The 17,794-nt window shown below is 44.6% G+C and overlaps 2 protein-coding genes across 2 annotated transcripts; both read right to left on the bottom strand.

Annotated features, from left to right (window-relative positions):
- Nucleotides 1-3,969: 3,969 nt before the first annotated feature.
- Nucleotides 3,970-10,272, bottom strand: LOC311074954 (uncharacterized protein). Its single transcript, XM_084102000.1, has 11 exons — nt 10,235-10,272; nt 9,764-9,844; nt 9,513-9,623; nt 9,347-9,424; nt 9,051-9,239; nt 8,473-8,951; nt 8,067-8,394; nt 7,138-7,939; nt 6,798-7,007; nt 5,556-6,529; nt 3,970-5,438 (listed from the first exon to the last, which is right to left on the bottom strand). The coding sequence occupies exons 2-11, from the start codon at nt 9,821-9,823 to the stop codon at nt 4,617-4,619; spliced, it is 4,053 nt and encodes a 1,350-aa protein (XP_083958126.1). The 5' UTR covers nt 9,824-9,844; nt 10,235-10,272; the 3' UTR covers nt 3,970-4,616.
- Nucleotides 10,273-13,858: 3,586 nt separating this feature from the next.
- LOC311074566 (putative nuclease HARBI1) lies at nt 13,859-16,377 on the bottom strand. Its single transcript, XM_084101273.1, has 2 exons — nt 15,352-16,377; nt 13,859-14,629 (listed from the first exon to the last, which is right to left on the bottom strand). The coding sequence occupies exons 1-2, from the start codon at nt 16,152-16,154 to the stop codon at nt 14,407-14,409; spliced, it is 1,026 nt and encodes a 341-aa protein (XP_083957399.1). The 5' UTR covers nt 16,155-16,377; the 3' UTR covers nt 13,859-14,406.
- Nucleotides 16,378-17,794: the final 1,417 nt, after the last annotated feature.

Below are 17,794 nucleotides of genomic sequence, written 5' to 3'. Positions count from 1 at the left end.
GCTTGGCTTCCTGTATTCACATTGATGTAAAACATTAATTAACAAATGAGGTTTAAAGGCTTAGTGAAAGAACACCAATGTCCTGTTCAAGTTCCCATTCTGTCTCTAGTTTCACCACAAAAAACAAATAATTTTAATAATTTACTCACTTTTGATCCAAACCTGTGTGACTTAGTTTCTGAAGTGAACTTAATGAGTTTAAATGTTTGGGAGAATGATTTGAAATCATATATATATATAAATGATTTCAAATCATTCTCCCATTTTTTAACCTTTTCTTTGAAACAAAATGTTTAAAAGAACCACTTCACAACTATTCTCAAAAGCAAGGAATTAACAACTGAGTGGAACCAAGATTAGTGTTAATATTGAATACTTATACTCTTGTGGCCTTAAATGACCTTGGGTTTTTTTTATTTCTTTTTTTTATTTATTAAATACAAATTAACGTAAATCTTAAATATATATATATATATATATATATATACAGTGAGGAAAATAAGTATTTGAACACCCTGCTATTTTGCAAGTTCTCCCACTTAGAAATCATGGAGGGGTCTGAAATTGTCATCGTAGGTGCATGTCCACTGTGAGAGACATAATCTATAAAAAAAAATCCAGAAATCACAATGTATGATTTTTTAACTATTTATTTGTATGATACAGCTGCAAATAAGTATTTGAACACCTGAGAAAATCAATGTTAATATTTGGTACAGTAGCCTTTGTTTGCAATTACAGAGGTCAAACGTTTCCTGTAGTTTTTCACCAGGTTTGCACACACTGCAGGAGGGATTTTGGCCCACTCCTCCACACAGATCTTCTCTAGATCAGTCAGGTTTCTGGGCTGTCGCTGAGAAACACGGAGTTTGAGCTCCCTCCAAAGATTCTCTATTGGGTTTAGGTCTGGAGACTGGCTAGGCCACGCCAGAACCTTGATATGCTTCTTACAGAGCCACTCCTTGGTTATCCTGGCTGTGTGCTTCGGGTCATTGTCATGTTGGAAGACCCAGCCTCGACCCATCTTCAATGCTCTAACTGAGGGAAGGAGGTTGTTCCCCAAAATCTTGCAATACATGGCCCCGGTCATCCTCTCCTTAATACAGTGCAGTCGCCCTGTCCCATGTGCAGAAAAACACCCCCAAAGCATGATGCTACCACCCCCATGCTTCACAGTAGGGATGGTGTTCTTGGGATGGTACTCATCATTCTTCTTCCTCCAAACACGTTTAGTGGAATTATGACCAAAAAGTTCTATTTTGGTCTCATCTGACCACATGACTTTCTCCCATGACTCCTCTGGATCATCCAAATGGTCATTGGCAAACTTAAGACGGGCCTTGACATGTGCTGGTTTAAGCAGGGGAACCTTCCGTGCCATGCATGATTTCAAACCATGACGTCTTAGTGTATTACCAACAGTAACCTTGGAAACGGTGGTCCCAGCTCTTTTCAGGTCATTGACCAGCTGTAGACCAGCTGACCCGTGTAGTTCTGGGCTGATTTCTCACCTTTCTTAGGATCATTGAGACCACACGAGGTGAGATCTTGCATGGAGCCCCAGTCCGAGGGAGATTGACAGTCATGTTTAGCTTCTTCCATTTTCTAATGATTGCTCCAACAGTGGACCTTTTTTCACCAAGCTGCTTGGCAATTTCCCCGTAGCCCTTTCCAGCCTTGTGAAGGTGTACAATTTTGTCTCTAGTGTCTTTGGACAGCTCTTTGGTCTTGGCCATGTTAGTAGTTGGATTCTTAATGATTGTATGGGGTGGACAGGTGTCTTTATGCAGCTAACGACCTCAAACAGGTGCATCTAATTTAGGATAATAAATGGAGTGGAGATGGACATTTTAAAGGCAGACTAACAGGTCTTTGAGGGTCAGAATTCTAGCTGATAGACAGGTGTTCAAATACTTATTTGCAGCTGTATCATACAAATAAATAGTTAAAAAATCATATATTGTGATTTCTGGATTTTTTTTTTTAGATTATGTCTCTCACAGTGGACATGCACCTACGATGACAATTTCATATATATATATATTTAAGATTTACGTTAATTTGTATTTAATAAAAAAATAAAAAAAAATAAAAAAAACCAAGGTCATTTAAGGCCACAAGAGTATCAGTATTCAATATTAACACTAATCTTGGTTCCACTCAGTTGTTAGTTCCTTGCTTTTGAGAATAGTTGTGAAGTGGTTCTTTTAAACATTTTGTTTCAAAGAAAAGGTTAAAAAATCTGCCATCTTTGAAAGAGATTGGGACCACTTATTTCTTTTCTTATATCCTATTTCCTGTCTCTTAGGAAATACTATTGCACCAATGCTACATTTTTCTATATATCCTAATAATTTGTTAAAGGGGTGGTTGATTATGACTTCACTTTTTAACTTTGAGCTTAAATAACATCTGCAAAGTTACAACGCTCAAAGTTCAAAGCAGAGGGAGATCATTTGCTTTTAAAGAAATCGTTTTTTAAGGAAGTACAACAAAAGGCTGGTAGGGACTACACAAGATTCCTCCCAGGTTAGTGACATAACTAACCCTCAAATTTACATAAACCCCAGGGCCAGGGGAGCAGCAGCTCATTTGCATTTAAATGGATACACACAAAACGACACGTTTTTGCTCACCCTCAAAAAGGGACAATTTTAACATGCTATAAAAAATGATCTGTGGGGTATTTTGAGCTAAAACTTCACATACACACTCTGGGGACATCAGAGACTTATTTTACATCTTGTAAAAAGGGGCATTATACCACTCCTTTAACAAACTTATTCATTACTTCAATGAGCTCTTTGTTTCTGCCTTAAATTAATACATTGTCTAAATTAAATACATTATGATTACTGTGTGTTTTGTATTATGTACATTTCTGAAATACATAACACAGTAACCTCATTCAATTCAAATCACATTTATTTGTATAGCGCTTTTAAAACAAAATTAGTTATATAATAATGTTTTCTGTTTGTGTGTATATATATTAAGGACTTTTATAATAAAATCATTCAGAGGAGTGATGACGTAGCAGAGTGGTTAAGGCAGTGGACTACTAATCCATTGTGCTCTGCACGTCTGGGTTCCAATCCCATCATTTGATTTCTTTGGTGTTCAGTTTCCTCCCATTCCTGTGATGGCATAATGTGTGTGAGCCTTTAAGAATATGGGAATGATCTGAAGGGATTTTTTACTAAATTCATTTTCATCAGGCTCAACGGAGGGAGCTATCATTTCATCATCATATCAGCAAATCATCAGCTATCACGGCCTCGTCGAGAAGCACGACCAAGGAAATGTTTGCGTGTGAAAAAGACCTCCTTGGAGCCGGAGTCAAACCAGCGACCTAAGGATTGCCAACTTGCCCCCTACAGTCCTCCGCTCTACCAGCTCCGCCACTGCTGGGGAAGAATAGTCTGTATAAGAAGGGGAAGAAGAGGAAGAAGGGGGGAGAAAAGGGGGGAGAAAAGGGGGGAAAAAATGTGAGAAATTCAGGAAGTCATAGGTTCGAATCCACACCATCACATAAAATATTTGATTTTATCGATTGTTTCGTTTCTAAGTTTGATTTAGAAAGTAGTGCGTTTTTTATTTTTATCGATTGTTTCATTTCTAAGTTTAATTTTCTTTTTGAAGTAAACCATTTGAATTCATTATAAAATTTCATCCATAATACTTAGTCATTTTTGTCCAAATTAATTTAAGGTAATCATTTATTATGGCAGTAGGGGCAAAATAACCCCCTTATTACTGCATTCACACTATATTGTAATATATTCAGAGTGAAAAGGAACAGCTACTTGACACTGAATGCAACTGTACACTGAACTTTATTACATGCAATAAAACAAATAAATGCAACACACCAGTCTTCATAGAGAAACAGATTTATTAACTATATACATATTAGAAAAATGTGGAAAAGTACTGAATTCACCATATGGAACAACAAAAGAACACAAACGTAAAAATAAGTTTAAAAAATAAGAATTTATGAACTATATAAAATATAAGTATATACAACTATATGTATGTGCACTGTACTTAAATATATATAATAGTTTATTGTTGTTTAATATTTATTATATATTTCAATATGTATTATAGTGTAATTATACATACTTATACATACTCTCATATACATATTTTTGTATTTTACTTAATATTGTTTTCATAATAATAATACAAGATTTAAAAAAAGTGCACAGTATAATACTTTAAAATTAAATATAGCTGGAAGATAAAAAAACAAAAAAAAAACAAAAAACAAAAAAACAGAGCTGAGCCAACCAAGAGAGCAAAATGAATAAATCACACAGACACACAAGAGTTATTTTCTCATATTCTGTAACCACTGCTCCTTGGTAATTGTCTCTTTATTTGGGCAAAATATTTTGCTTTTGTACTGGCTATGGCCAGTTTCTTGAGTACGAAATTGGCCACACTTTCTGCACGTATTTGCATTTACAGTACGATTGTACGACCGTTTGGTTGGGGTGGCTGTGACATTTGCAGGTGGGTCAGAGGAAATTGCACCAGGGTTAATGGTGAAAAATGGGCCTGGGCAGGGCAACAGTACCATCTGAGACACAACAGGGGCAGTGGGTGTGTCAGGAACCAATGGGTGCGGTGCTGTCGGCCTGGGATAAATTGTCCTGAGGGTGTAAGGCTGATGGCTCAAATGAAAATGCTGTGGCAGATGTACAGGTAGCTGAGGGCTGGATCTTTCCAAACTTTGTCTTTGCCTGTCCAGCTGTGTCTGGTGGCATCTGGTAGCTATGCAACTGGTGGGTATATTGTGGAGGCACAACAGGCTGCACTTGTGCTGGAGGCAGAGCATCCAATGCCACTGGACGTGCCTCAGGAAGCTCCAGCCCTTGCAACAGCACTGAGACCTCCTGACCCTTTAAACGTTCATTGTGCCACGTTGTAAGGGTCCTCTGATTTACCTCAACTAGCGGAAGGGTTGTTTCGCTCATCACCGTTCCATTGCTCAGGATTAGCTGCCGAATTTTTCTGTAATCACGAAGAATTAGATCCCATCTTGACAGAGATTGTGTCCTCTGTTTTTTGGGGCTTCGGTGGATGTTACACAACCTTATGAAAATCATTTCAACAAGGCGACAACAATTAGGCCACTGTGCTGGAGAGCCGCTAGAACCCAAAACACATCTCTTTGTGCTGTCGACACCAGGAGTAAAGACAGCTTTCTTTTTAGGGGACCTAAAACGTCCTGTAAGTAGCCTGTCTTGATGACGAGCAGCATACATCACCCTGTCTTTGTCAAATTGGTCCAGGTTCTGCCACAAACCCACAATGGTTGCAACTTGTTGATTGGTAAGTGTGAGGCTCGCCTGTGTGCGCAGCTCCACCAGACACTCCGCCAACTCATCCACCCGGTCCATTCCAGGAATGCATTGCTTGTCAACAGCCTGGAAAAATATAACTGTTTGTTAGATAATTACATGCTGTTAAGTGAGTTTGTGGATTTTCTGCTTAAGGGTGAATGACTAAATGAGAAACAATTGGTCTAGAAAAGAAAATTTTACTATTGCTGAGGGCACTGGTGCAGCTGATGGAGCCTGGATACTGGGCACTGGTGGAGCCTGGAAACAGGGCAGTGGTGCAGCGGATGGAGCCTGGACACTTGGCACTGGTGGAGCCTGGAAACAGGGCAGTGGTGCAGCGGATGGAGCCTGGACACTGGGCACTGGTGGAGCCTGGAAACAGGGCAGTGGTGCAGCGGATGGAGCCTGGAAACAGGGCAGTGGTGCAGCGGATGGAGCCTGGACACTGGGCACTGGTGGAGCCTGGAAACAGGGCAGTGGTGCAGCGGATGGAGCCTGGACACTGGGCACTGGTGCAGCCTGGAAACAGGGCAGTGGTGCAGCGGATGGAGCCTGGACACTGGGCACTGGTGCAGCCTGGAAACAGGGCAGTGGTGCAGCGGATGGAGCCTGGACACTGGGCACTGGTGGAGCCTGGAAACAGGGCAGTGGTGCAGCGGATGGAGCCTGGACACTGGGCACTGGTACAGCCTGGAAACAGGGCAGTGGTGCAGAGGATGGAGCCTGGACAACGGGCACTGGTGGAGCCTGGAAACAGGGCAGTGGTGCAGCGGATGGAGCCTGGACAACGGGCACTGGTGGAGCCTGGAAACAGGGCAGTGGTGCAGCGGATGGAGCCTGGACACTGGGCACTGGTGGAGCCTGGAAACAGGGCAGTGGTGCAGCGGATGGAGCCTGGACAACGGGCACTGGTGGAGCCTGGAAACAGGGCAGTGGTGCAGACTGGACACAGGGCAGTGGTGCAGCGGGTGGGACTGGAGGACCCATAAGGAATGAGTCATCTAATGCCACAAGATTTGTCACTGTGGCTTCCTCTCCCAACAAATCAATGAAACCCTCATCCTCTTCCCCTTGCTCCTCCACATCTATCTCCTCAAGCAACTGAGAGGTCCTATCCGAGGTAGGGCACATGTCCTCCAGGGGTTGACTATTCTGCCTCAACAAATATTGCACCCCTGAGGAAATATTTGGAACAGGAAACATTTTTAAAGAAAATTAATCAGAAAGGTTTATTAAAATGCAGTAAATCTTGTTGTCAGCTTGTGCATGAACAAAAAATCTGTAATTCAGAGGGCATCATAAAAAGACAGGGTTACTCTATATTCTAGTATGAATTTTATTTTCTGCCCTGACACCTAGGACACAGAATCCAATGTACAAAAATTCTGGTAGTATTATTTTTCTCTGATCTGTTGTGAACTGCATTTATCAAAATATATTTACCTGTGTATACTGCTGGTGGAGTGAAGTTAGGGACCAATTTCCTGCCATACAACTTGTTGTAGTTCTCATTGACAGAGTAAACCAGCTCCCCTGTGTAAGTACGCAGGGTTGAACTTCCACCTGCAACAGCAGCAGCAGCCCGGTCCTGATTCCAGCGTAACAAACCTTCCAGGAGGTAAATCTGGAAGTTCAGGCTGTTTGCGCTGTTCCCTAGAAAAATAAATAGAAAGCCAAACATTGTTTTGAGAAACTGCAAAAGAGAAAATATTATCTGTTAACTGCAAATATCTAAATAAACAGGAATTAGTGTCAAGATGTGGTATAATCTGTCATGACAAACCTGGAATAAATCTGTTTAGGTGGCAGTGAAATGATTCCAGGGATGTGGAGCCTCTGGCACACCTATAAGTTTTTAGAACCATCCCACCTTTGTTTATGGTTCCAATTTCCGTGTAGAGTGGCACATCTGGAGGGTCCTGGATACAGGTGACGTGCCGTCTCTGGACGTGCCAGATGTGCTGCATCCTCACACTGTCAAGGAGAGGAACACCAAGGGCGTCATTCCCCTTGCCACCCATGAGCTCTCTGATGAGCATATCAAGGAGGTGGATAGTGGTTTCCTCTCCTCGTGTTCTCCTCCTGCAGTGTTGGGCCAGCTCATCTTTGCTTATATGACGGTCAAGCTCTGCTGCTGTCATTGCAGGCCAGCCCTGTTGGGTGAGTTGCTCCCTCTTGGCCCTTCTCAGTAGAGTGAGATCCCCTGCGTCCCACTCAAAAATACAGGACGACAACCTAGACATAAAAGTAGGGTACAACTGGTGGGCATCAGTGGTGCACCCTACTGCCAAACGTCGCATAAAATGCCAAATGTCTAGGCGAACGATGACATTGGGCCAGCTGCTGAACCGTCTCTTCAGTTTTGTCTCTCCCACTTCCTTGCAACAGTCACAGTCCACATACAGGATAGTGGGAGGATCAACACCAGCTCTCTGGTACCTCTCCATAAGCCCTGCAGCCATGAGGTCTAACCCAGCCCCTTCATTCGCAGTCAGGACACTCATCAGCACCTGACCTACCTTATTGCCTACTGAGGTAAGCCACTGTGCTGTGCCTTTCGCAGGCCCACTCAACTTCTTGGTGATCTAAAAGAAACAATAAACATAGCAAATAATACAACATACATCCAAATCAGTAACATTGAAAAATAAAGCTATTTTGGTTTAAACAATTCATTATAGAAAGTACAGTCATTAAAGCAGCTCCTCTAACCTTCTTAGTTGAATCCATTTTTAAAATTGATCCATACGTGGATGTGATGCTGGCCTTGATGTGATCGAGACTGTTGAGGATGTCCTGACTGTATACAGTGAGCAGCCATTTGTAGCTGGGTACTGGAGCAAGTGGTGGTGGTTCCTGGAAGTGCAGTGGCTGCAGGCCAGGCTTATCTAAAAAGGCCACACACTCTGATGTGTACCGAGCCACACGTTTTAACCACTCCTCACTGTGGTTCTCCCTCAGCTGGCCGATGATCCTCACTGGGCCATTCCCCATGCCCCTCTCATGCAGCAAGCGAATAACGCGAATGTCACATGCATACCTTGGAAAAAAATATCTTATTATCAGAGTATTTATCAAAAAAGTTAGCATATGAGCAACATGACTGCAAAATATTTACTTGCGTGTGAGGATGATCCTGAATTCAGATCGATGGGCCAGGTCCAACTGCTGCAGCACAGCATGACTCCAGGACAGGTAGCTGGTTCTACATCTGGTACAGATCAGGGTCTCTGTCACCAGGTTGTAGTATCTGTCAATATCTAACACCTGTCGTACTCTCCTGTGCAGACCACCACCACACAGCTGATGCCTGGCACAGGCAGGATTAGCACACTGGAGCCGCACCTTCCATAGCCTATATGGCATCCAGAGCAAGAGCCGCTGTGAAAAAAATCTATCAGGTGCTGGAGCTTGGTGGTACAACAGGGCTGGTGGTGGGGGGTGATACCACAACTGCAGGTTTTCACGCAGCTCCAGCTTACCCTTTGCACCAACCCTAAAAAGTGCTTCCGACACCCACTTCTGGTCCTGCTGTGGCATTGTCTGTGGCCACAGTAGTGGGAGATCCGCAGGGTCTTCTGGCTGAGATGAGACCTGCTGATATTATCAAAAACATTGGTTTAAATAAAAGTTAAGAGAGCATTAAATGACAAAGGCATGTTTATATTTTGAATGACATCTTGCTGGGCTCCTCACAACCGCAAACTCAGTATTAATCGATGGTGGTGTTGTTTCTTTGGTGTGTTGTGATCTCTGGGCTGGAGGAAGGAAGAAGGAAGAGGAGGACTTGATGACAGGCCGATGAGGTTTGGGGGATAGAGGAAGAGGAGGACGAGGATCAGAAGGTGGGCATGAAGCTGCGGCTGAAATGGAGTGCTCTAATGTCTGTGGAGTCAAACGTTATAATTAATCTATTAAGGGGATTGCATTTTTTATGAAATAAAATGATGTAGTGTCATGATAAAATAAGTCATGATGTCTTTCATATTAACCTGAGAGGTTTTCCTCTGGATGCTTAAATTGGGTTTCGCTGTTGCCACATGTGAGCCTCCAAACCTTGACTTTTCAAACTGAAAGGAAAATGTTAGGAAAAATATAGGAAAATGTTGAGATGTTACAATGTATGCAGTGATACCTGCAATCGTAAGTTCTGCTCACCATTGACAATGTCAGCTTGGGTTTCTTTGCAGGATGAGACACATCACTGATGGAGGATGTGCTTTGGGCAGGGGTGCTCTGTGACGCATCCACTGTGACTGGTGGATGAACCTGTGATACATGCATTAAGATATACCACACACATAATATTATACAGTCCTCCTAATGCCTAATTTTAGATATAAAGACACATTGATATTGCAAACACATCTATCCAGTTATGCAACTTGAACTAGGCTAATTGAAGTTACCTTGTGAAATCCACAAATACACTTCTGAGCTTCCTTCAGAAGGGTCGTCTGCCCCCTCATTTGCAGAGGGCATTTTTCTATCTGTGAACATAAAGTGTAGCTATGACACTGTAGTCCAGGGATAGGCAACTCCGGTCCTGGAGGGCCACTGTCCTGCAGAGTTTAGCTCCAACCCTAATTAAACACACCTGAACAAGGCAATCAGTGTTTTCAGGATTACTAGATAGATACAGGCAGGTGAGTTTTTATCAGGGCTGAAGCTAAACTCTGCAGGACAGTGGCCCTCCAGGACCGGAGTTGCCTATCCCTGCTGTAGTCCATGTTATCTCAAAACAGTCATCTTAATTATATCAATATTACATTGTATTTACATTGTAAATAATTACTTATCCATACACATAAATAAAAATAGCACAATGTATTATCATATGAGTTTATTAGTTCACCCATGAATCTAGCTACATAATTTACCTTCTGATACAACTCATGCCATCTTTTTTGTCGGGGAGAAGGTCTATTCCCCTTCCTCGATGGCCAAACTCCTGTTCGGGCAAAACTCTCCAGATGCGCAAGCCAGTCAGCATCGCTCATGCCTTTGTGTGACTTAGTTGAAGCCATGTCGTTGCCTGAAAAAATACAGAACATGTTACACTAACTGCCATTGTAGCCCGGCAACACGGCATTAACCCTCCTGTTGTGTTCATTTCATGTTAGCTAGTTTTGTGTTCCTGGTCCAAAATGACCGCCACATTATAGCAGTTTATAAATCCAAAATAATACATACTGTATATCATCACCTAATGTTGTGATAGATCTTTTTATCAACTTAAGTTTTTGTAAACATTAGCCTACAAGTTTTGAACTTCTATTTGCTATTTATGGCCTGTATGCCTCATTGACCTGGGCTCATATAACTTGTTTTGGAGTAAAAAGCATAATGTATGGATTATTTTGAATATAACAAATACTCAGATACTCAACAAAGAACATGGGAATGATCCGAAGGGATTGTTTACTGAATTCAATTTCATCAGGCTCACCGGAGGGAGCTCTCCTTTGCCTCACCCAGGGGGTTCAGTTTCCTCCCATTCCTGCGATGGCATAACAGACACTATAAACTGGTCGTAAAGCAAGGTCCTTGTGACAGTACTCATGCAATGCATTTGAAAAGACGCATGGTATTGTATGGTATTGTATGTCCTTGAGCTTACACGGGACCTGTTGGTGTTCGACTGGGCAGAGGCCTGTCATGACATCTACTTTTTCTCATGCCATTAACAGGCCTGGAGCCAACGTCAGGAAGGGGTCCGATGAGGGGCCTGCTGTAAAAACCTTGGAGATGGAGGCCTCACATGCTGGGGATCTCGGTTGCTTTGTTTTCATGGCAAGTTGTGGTGTTGTTAGGATATTCCTACAGAGCCTGTGACAGTTTCTCAGCGGAAGAACTGGGATCCAGGGTCAGAGACGTCTCCTCTCCTGGAGGAAAATACAAGCCTTAGTGGTCTTGCTGGAAAATCTGGTAGAGGCCCACAGCCGGGCTTGAGGGGGAGGCGTCAACAGACTTTCCCTGGTGGTCTAGTGGTTAGGATTCGGCGCTCTCACCGCCGCGGCCCGGGTTCGATTCCCGGTCAGGGAATGAGCTTTTGCCCTCCAGCGGCGGTCGTGATTGCAAAATGCCGCACTACAAACTCAAGCACTGATGGCCTCGTCGAGAAGCACGGCCAAGGAAATGTTTGCGTGTGAAAAAGACTCCTTCGAGCCGGAGTCGAACCAGCGACCTAAGGATTGCCAACTTACCACCTACAGTCCTCCGCTCTACCAGCTGAGCTATCGAAGGCACACGGGTCAGGGACAGAACCTCAACCCATCAGGTTGCTGAAGCTCCGCCGCTGGCTAAAAGTGCTACTGGCACAGACAGACGTGCTGGCTGTCTCGATAAGTGAAGCAAAGACAACCCCAACTTCCCATACCGGGAGTCGAACCCGGGCCGCCTGGGTGAAAACCAGGAATCCTGACCACTAGACCATATGGGATCTTCCTCCCACCTGGAGCAGGCCCTTCGGCTTTTAGTGTGTGACCGCCCCCTTTAAGAACATCAGAATGATACGAAGGGATTGTTTACTGAATTCAATTTCATCAGGCTCACCGGAGGGAGCTCTCCTTTGCCTCGCCCAGGGGGTTCAGTTTCCTCCCATTCCTGCGATGGCATAACAGACACTATAAACTGGTCGTAAAGCAAGGTCCTTGTGACAGTACTCAAGCAATGCATTTGAAAAGACGCATGGTATTGTATGGTATGGTATGTCCTTGAGCTTACACGGGACCTGTTGGTGTTCGACTGGGCAGAGGCCTGTCATGACATCTACTTTTTCTCATGCCATTAACAGGCCTGGAGCCAACGTCAGGAAGGGGTCCGATGAGGGGCCTGCTGTAAAAACCTTGGAGATGGAGGCCTCACATGCTGGGGATCTCGGTTGCTTTGTTTTCATGGCAAGTTGTGGTGTTCTTAGGATATTCCTACAGAGCCTGTGACAGTTTCTCAGCAGAAGAACTGGGATCCAGGGTCAGAGAAAAAGACCTCCTACGAGCCGGAGTCAAACTAGCAATCTAAGGATTGTCAACTTGCCACCTACAGTCCTCCACTCTACCAGCTGAGCTATCGAAGGCACACGGGTCAGGGACAGAACCTCAACCCATCAGGGTGCTGAAGCTCAGCCGCTGGCTAAAAGTGCTACTGGCACAGACAGACGTGCTGGCTGTCTCGATAAGTGAAGCAAAGACAACCCCAACTTCCCATACCGGGAGTCGAACCCGGGCCGCCTGGGTGAAAACCAGGAATCCTGACCGCTAGACCATATGGGATCTTCCTCCCACCTGGAGCAGGCCCTTTGGCTTTTAGTGTGTGACCGCCCCCTTTAAGAACATCAGAATGATACGAAGGGATTGTTTACTGAATTCAATTTCATCAGGCTCACCGGAGGGAGCTCTCCTTTGCCTCGCCCAGGGGGTTCAGTTTCCTCCCATTCCTGCGATGGCATAACAGACACTATAAACTGGTCGTAAAGCAAGGTCCTTGTGACAGTACTCATGCAATGCATTTGAAAAGACGCATGGTATTGTATGGTATTGTATGCCCTTGAGCTTACACGGGACCTGTTGGTGTTCGACTGGGCAGAGGCCTGTCATGACATCTACTTTTTCTCATGCCATTAACAGGCCTGGAGCCAACGTCAGGAAGGGGTCCGATGAGGGGCCTGCTGTAAAAACCTTGGAGATGGAGGCCTCACATGCTGGGGATCTCGGTTGCTTTGTTTTCATGGCAAGTTGTGGTGTTGTTAGGATATTCCTACAGAGCCTGTGACAGTTTCTCAGCGGAAGAACTGGGATCCAGGGTCAGAGACGTCTCCTCTCCTGGAGCCAGTTGCACCAACAGGGCTTTACTAAGCCTGGTCCTAACTGCTAAGTAGGTCTTAGTTAAGACCAGTCTTTAGAGTTGACCTAACGTCTGTTGCACCAACCAAACTTAAGCCTAGGCTTAACTACGCCTGGTCTTAGCGTTGCGCGTTCATGTGTTGTTGACCAGCAGCGCGCGTTGCTAGGTTACGCTGTAAACTATCTTCCGCTGTTTGGTTAACTTGTAACATTAGCCGTATCAATGGAGGAGCAAAGAAAAAGAAAAGGAAATTTCACAGACATTGAAATACGAAAGTTAATAGAGCAGTACAGTCAGCACAGACACACACTGACTGCCAAGCAATCAAATACAATAACAAACAAGAAAAAACAAACAACATGGAGACAGATAACAGAGGCGATTAACGATTGCTCTGACTCCGGCTGCCTTCGGACTGAGAGCGATATAAGAAAAAAGTGGAAAGACCTCCTGAGCAAAGCAAAAAAAGATTTGTCTGCAAAAAAACACCACCCGACCGGCGGGGGTCCTCCCCCAAAAACTTCCGTGTACAGTATGATAATTGTGGATATCTTTGGAGAGGATTCCCCGGCTTTTATTGGTTTGGTCGGTGCGGAAAGTGGCGGTACCGACATGGAAGAAACCTCTGTCTCTCCAGAGATGGATGTTGATCACTCAAGCGAGAGTGTGAATTGTGAAGGTGTGTAGCCTATATATTAGAGTAACGTTAGCCTAGAATAACAGTTTTAGTAGTTGTCAGATAACAATAGGCCTATGACAGATTATCTGTATTTTTTTAGACTCGATGGAGGACCCAGTCACTCCACAAAGTTCTCACGAACACAGCAGCGGTGCACCGCCGGTGAAACGGATGAGGAGGCTGGATAATCTGCAGCAGACACTTCTTGAGAAGGAAATTGTTAGAGTGGAGATTGAAACAAAAAAATTACAGACCGAGCAGGAAAAGTTGGAACTTGAAAAACAAAAAATATGTTTAGAAATACAGTTGCTCCAACAACAGATAAACAGGTCATCTTCGCCTATTTCTGAAGAGGATGGGCGGTCTTTTGTATTTCTGTAAATAAACCTAATGGCAAATTGTGTACAATGAATCAATGACAATTATATATGTAAATTAAAAAAAAAGTTTATTATAGACCTACTGGACTTTCTTTGTGGCTTATTTTTATGGTTTACAACCTGCAGATAATTGGCAGAAATATTGTAACATTTATAAAGCATTAATAATGCGTGTACGGACTAGTCGTCCACCGACATCTTCATGCCCTGCATGGTCCACAGGGTCGACACCTTCCTCTGGCACCGGCTGATGGTGTTGCCTAGGGAGAGGGATCATCTTGGTGACACAGATGTTGTGGAGGACAGTGCACGCTGCTATTACGGTGCAGACTCGCTCAGGGTGCATCCGCATCTCTCCATGAAGACAATGAAACCTAGAAAAAAAGTCAATGATTACTGTAAAACCTAAATGTGTCACTTTTCTACTATTAATAAATGAGCAAAACTTGGCCACTAAATATGTAATATTCAACTTTTTTTTATTTATTTTTTGACGATCGCCATATTCGTAGTGAACGCGCCTATACAGAGAAATGCACATGGATTACATAATCAGAGAGCCTATGTTTTTTCGTTTTGAATTATTTCGTTTAAAGACATTTCAAGCTTTGTGTATTTGATGTATTTCTCATGTCTGTGTGAGGCATACACTGAGTTTCGTTAACTTATAGGATGAGACGCGCTCCCGTTAACGTGCAGTGCAAGTGACCGCGCGGGCGCCTCCATGATTGTCTGCTATATACTTCTTATTTATTAAATAGGCTACAGGCAATTGTATGCTGAAAAATTGATTAAAATTAATATACAATTTATCCAAAACGAAATTCACTTTAAAGAAAGGCTTTCTACAAAACAAAATCATGTCTGACCCGCTCCATGTCTCTCGATATAGGCTATTGATATATCTTATTCGTGCTGTTCACTTTTCATAATCAACATAGATAAAAAAAATAACATTATAATATTTTAACAAATATGGCAACTGCTAGCCCACCCTAGCGCCGCCCATGTATATAGTTTTCAGTGATCTAGTGACCGCACTACATCAGCACCATGGATAGGGATACAGAGTCAGACACTGTGGAAAGGATTTTACCTGCGCTTGAGGACTCCGATGCACCGCTCAACGAGTGACCTAGTGGTGGTGTGGATGGTGTTATACCGTCGTTCTTGCTCAGTCCTCGGAGCAATTATAGGCGTCATCAGCCAGTGTTTTAGTGGGTATCCACTGTCGCCGAGAAGAAGCCCGTTTACTCGTCCAGCCTCGAAATCCTGGTATAACGCACTCTCCCGGAGGATGCGTGCATCATGGGTAGATCCAGGCCATCTTGCCACCAAATTAAAGATCTTATAATTGGCGTCACAAGCAATCTGCACATTTATTGAATGGTATCCCTTGCGGTTGACATACAGATACTCATGCTCAGATGGTGCCTGGATCCGGACGTGAGTCCCATCGATGCAGCCCACAATACCAGGAATGCCAGAGGCCCGGCGGAATCGGCGTTTCATCACCGCAGACTCGGCCTCAGTGGGGAGGTGAGCAGATCGCGGAAGGCGACGGCTCAGTGCCAGTGACACTCTGCGGATGGCCCGACATGCGGTGGATTTGTGGACATTAATCATATCTCCAACAGTGTTTTGAAACGCACCATTTGCATAAAAACGTAGCGTTATTAATAGCTGTAATGCTGGTGTCAATGCTGCGTTGTGGTCCGATACATACTGTAAGTCGGGTGACAGCTCTTCAACAAGTTCATATATATCCCTCCGACAGAATCGAAACCTCTCTATCAGCTCCTCATCATTGTAAAGGTCCAATGGATTGCTTCTGTCCCGAATAACTCTCTCCCGTCTAAAAGCCCGCTCATTGTAAAGTCTGTGTATAAGGCGCGCCATGTCTTTACTACTGTATTTACTTATGTGGTTACGAAGTGGTTACTATAGAAACATTATCTATCGGATAACGGCTATTAACGCTATTATATGCCTAGATTTTGCATTTACGCCTGCTACTGACTAGGCGTAAGATTTACGCCCGGTCTTAGCGAGAAGAGGACTTAAGCCTGGACGGTGCAACGGTCGTAACTTTTAGGTTGGACTTAGAATGCTGAGTTAAGACCTACTTACCTTAAGACCAGGCGTACGCCCTGTTGGTGCAACTGGCCCCTGGAGGAAAATACAAGCCTTAGTGGTCTTGCTGGAAAATCTGGTAGAGGCCCACAGTCGGGCTTGAGGGGGAGGCGTCAACAGACCTTCCCTGGTGGTCTAGTGGTTAGGATTCGGCGCTCTCACCGCCGCGGCCCGGGTTCGATTCCCGGTCAGGGAATGAGCTTTTGCCCTCCAGCGGCGGTCGTGATTGCAAAATGCCGCACTACAAACTCAAGCGCTGATGGCCTCGTCGAGAAGCACGGCCAAGGAAATGTTTGCGTGTGAAAAAGACTCCTTCGAGCCGGAGTCGAACCAGCGACCTAAGGATTGCCACCTACCACAACTTGCCACAACTTGCCACCTACAGTCCTCCGCTCTACCAGCTGAGCTATCGAAGGCACACGGGTCAGGGACAGAACCTCAACCCATCAGGTTGCTGAAGCTCCGCCGCTGGCTAAAAGTGCTACAGGCACAGACAGACGTGCTGGCTGTCTCGATAAGTGAAGCAAAGACAACCCCAACTTCCCATACCGGGAGTCGAACCCGGGCCGCCTGGGTGAAAACCAGGAATCCTGACCGCTAGACCATATGGGATCTTCCTCCCACCTGGAGCAGGCCCTTTGGCTTTTAGTGTGTGACCGCCCCCTTTAAGAACATCAGAATGATACGAAGGGATTGTTTACTGAATTCAATTTCATCAGGCTCACCGGAGGGAGCTCTCCTTTGCCTCGCCCAGGGGGTTCAGTTTCCTCCCATTCCTGCGATGGCATAACAGACACTATAAACTGGTCGTAAAGCAAGGTCCTTGTGACAGTACTCATGCAAAGTATTTGAAAAGACGCATGGTATTGTATGGTATTGTATGCCCTTGAGCTTACACGGGACCTGTTGGTGTTCGACTGGGCAGAGGCCTGTCATGACATCTAATTTTTCTCATGCCATTAACAGGCCTGGAGCCAACGTCAGGAAGGGGTCCGATGAGGGGCCTGCTGGAAAAACCTTGGAGATGGAGGCCTCACATGCTGGGGATCTCGGTTGCTTTGTTTTCATGGCAAGTTGTGGTGTTGTTAGGATATTCCTACAGAGCCTGTGACAGTTTCTCAGCGGAAGAACTGGGATCCAGGGTCAGAGACATCTCCTCTCCTGGAGGAAAATACAAGCCTTAGTGGTCTTGCTGGAAAATCTGGTAGAGGCCCACAGCCGGGCTTGAGGGGGAGGCGTCAACAGACCTTCCCTGGTGGTCTAGTGGTTAGGATTCGGCGCTCTCACCGCCGCGGCCCGGGTTCGATTCCCGGTCAGGGAATGAGCTTTTGCCCTCCAGCGGCGGTCGTGATTGCAAAATGCCGCACTACAAACTCAAGCGCTGATGGCCTCGTCGAGAAGCACGG

The sequence above is a fragment of the Abramis brama genome (genome assembly GCF_963993115.1).
Source record: "Abramis brama genome assembly, chromosome: 23".
Taxonomy (NCBI): Eukaryota; Metazoa; Chordata; class Actinopteri; order Cypriniformes; family Leuciscidae; genus Abramis; species Abramis brama.
The sequence above is the reverse complement of the archived record's forward strand: the minus strand, read 5'-3'. Positions and strand labels throughout refer to the sequence as shown.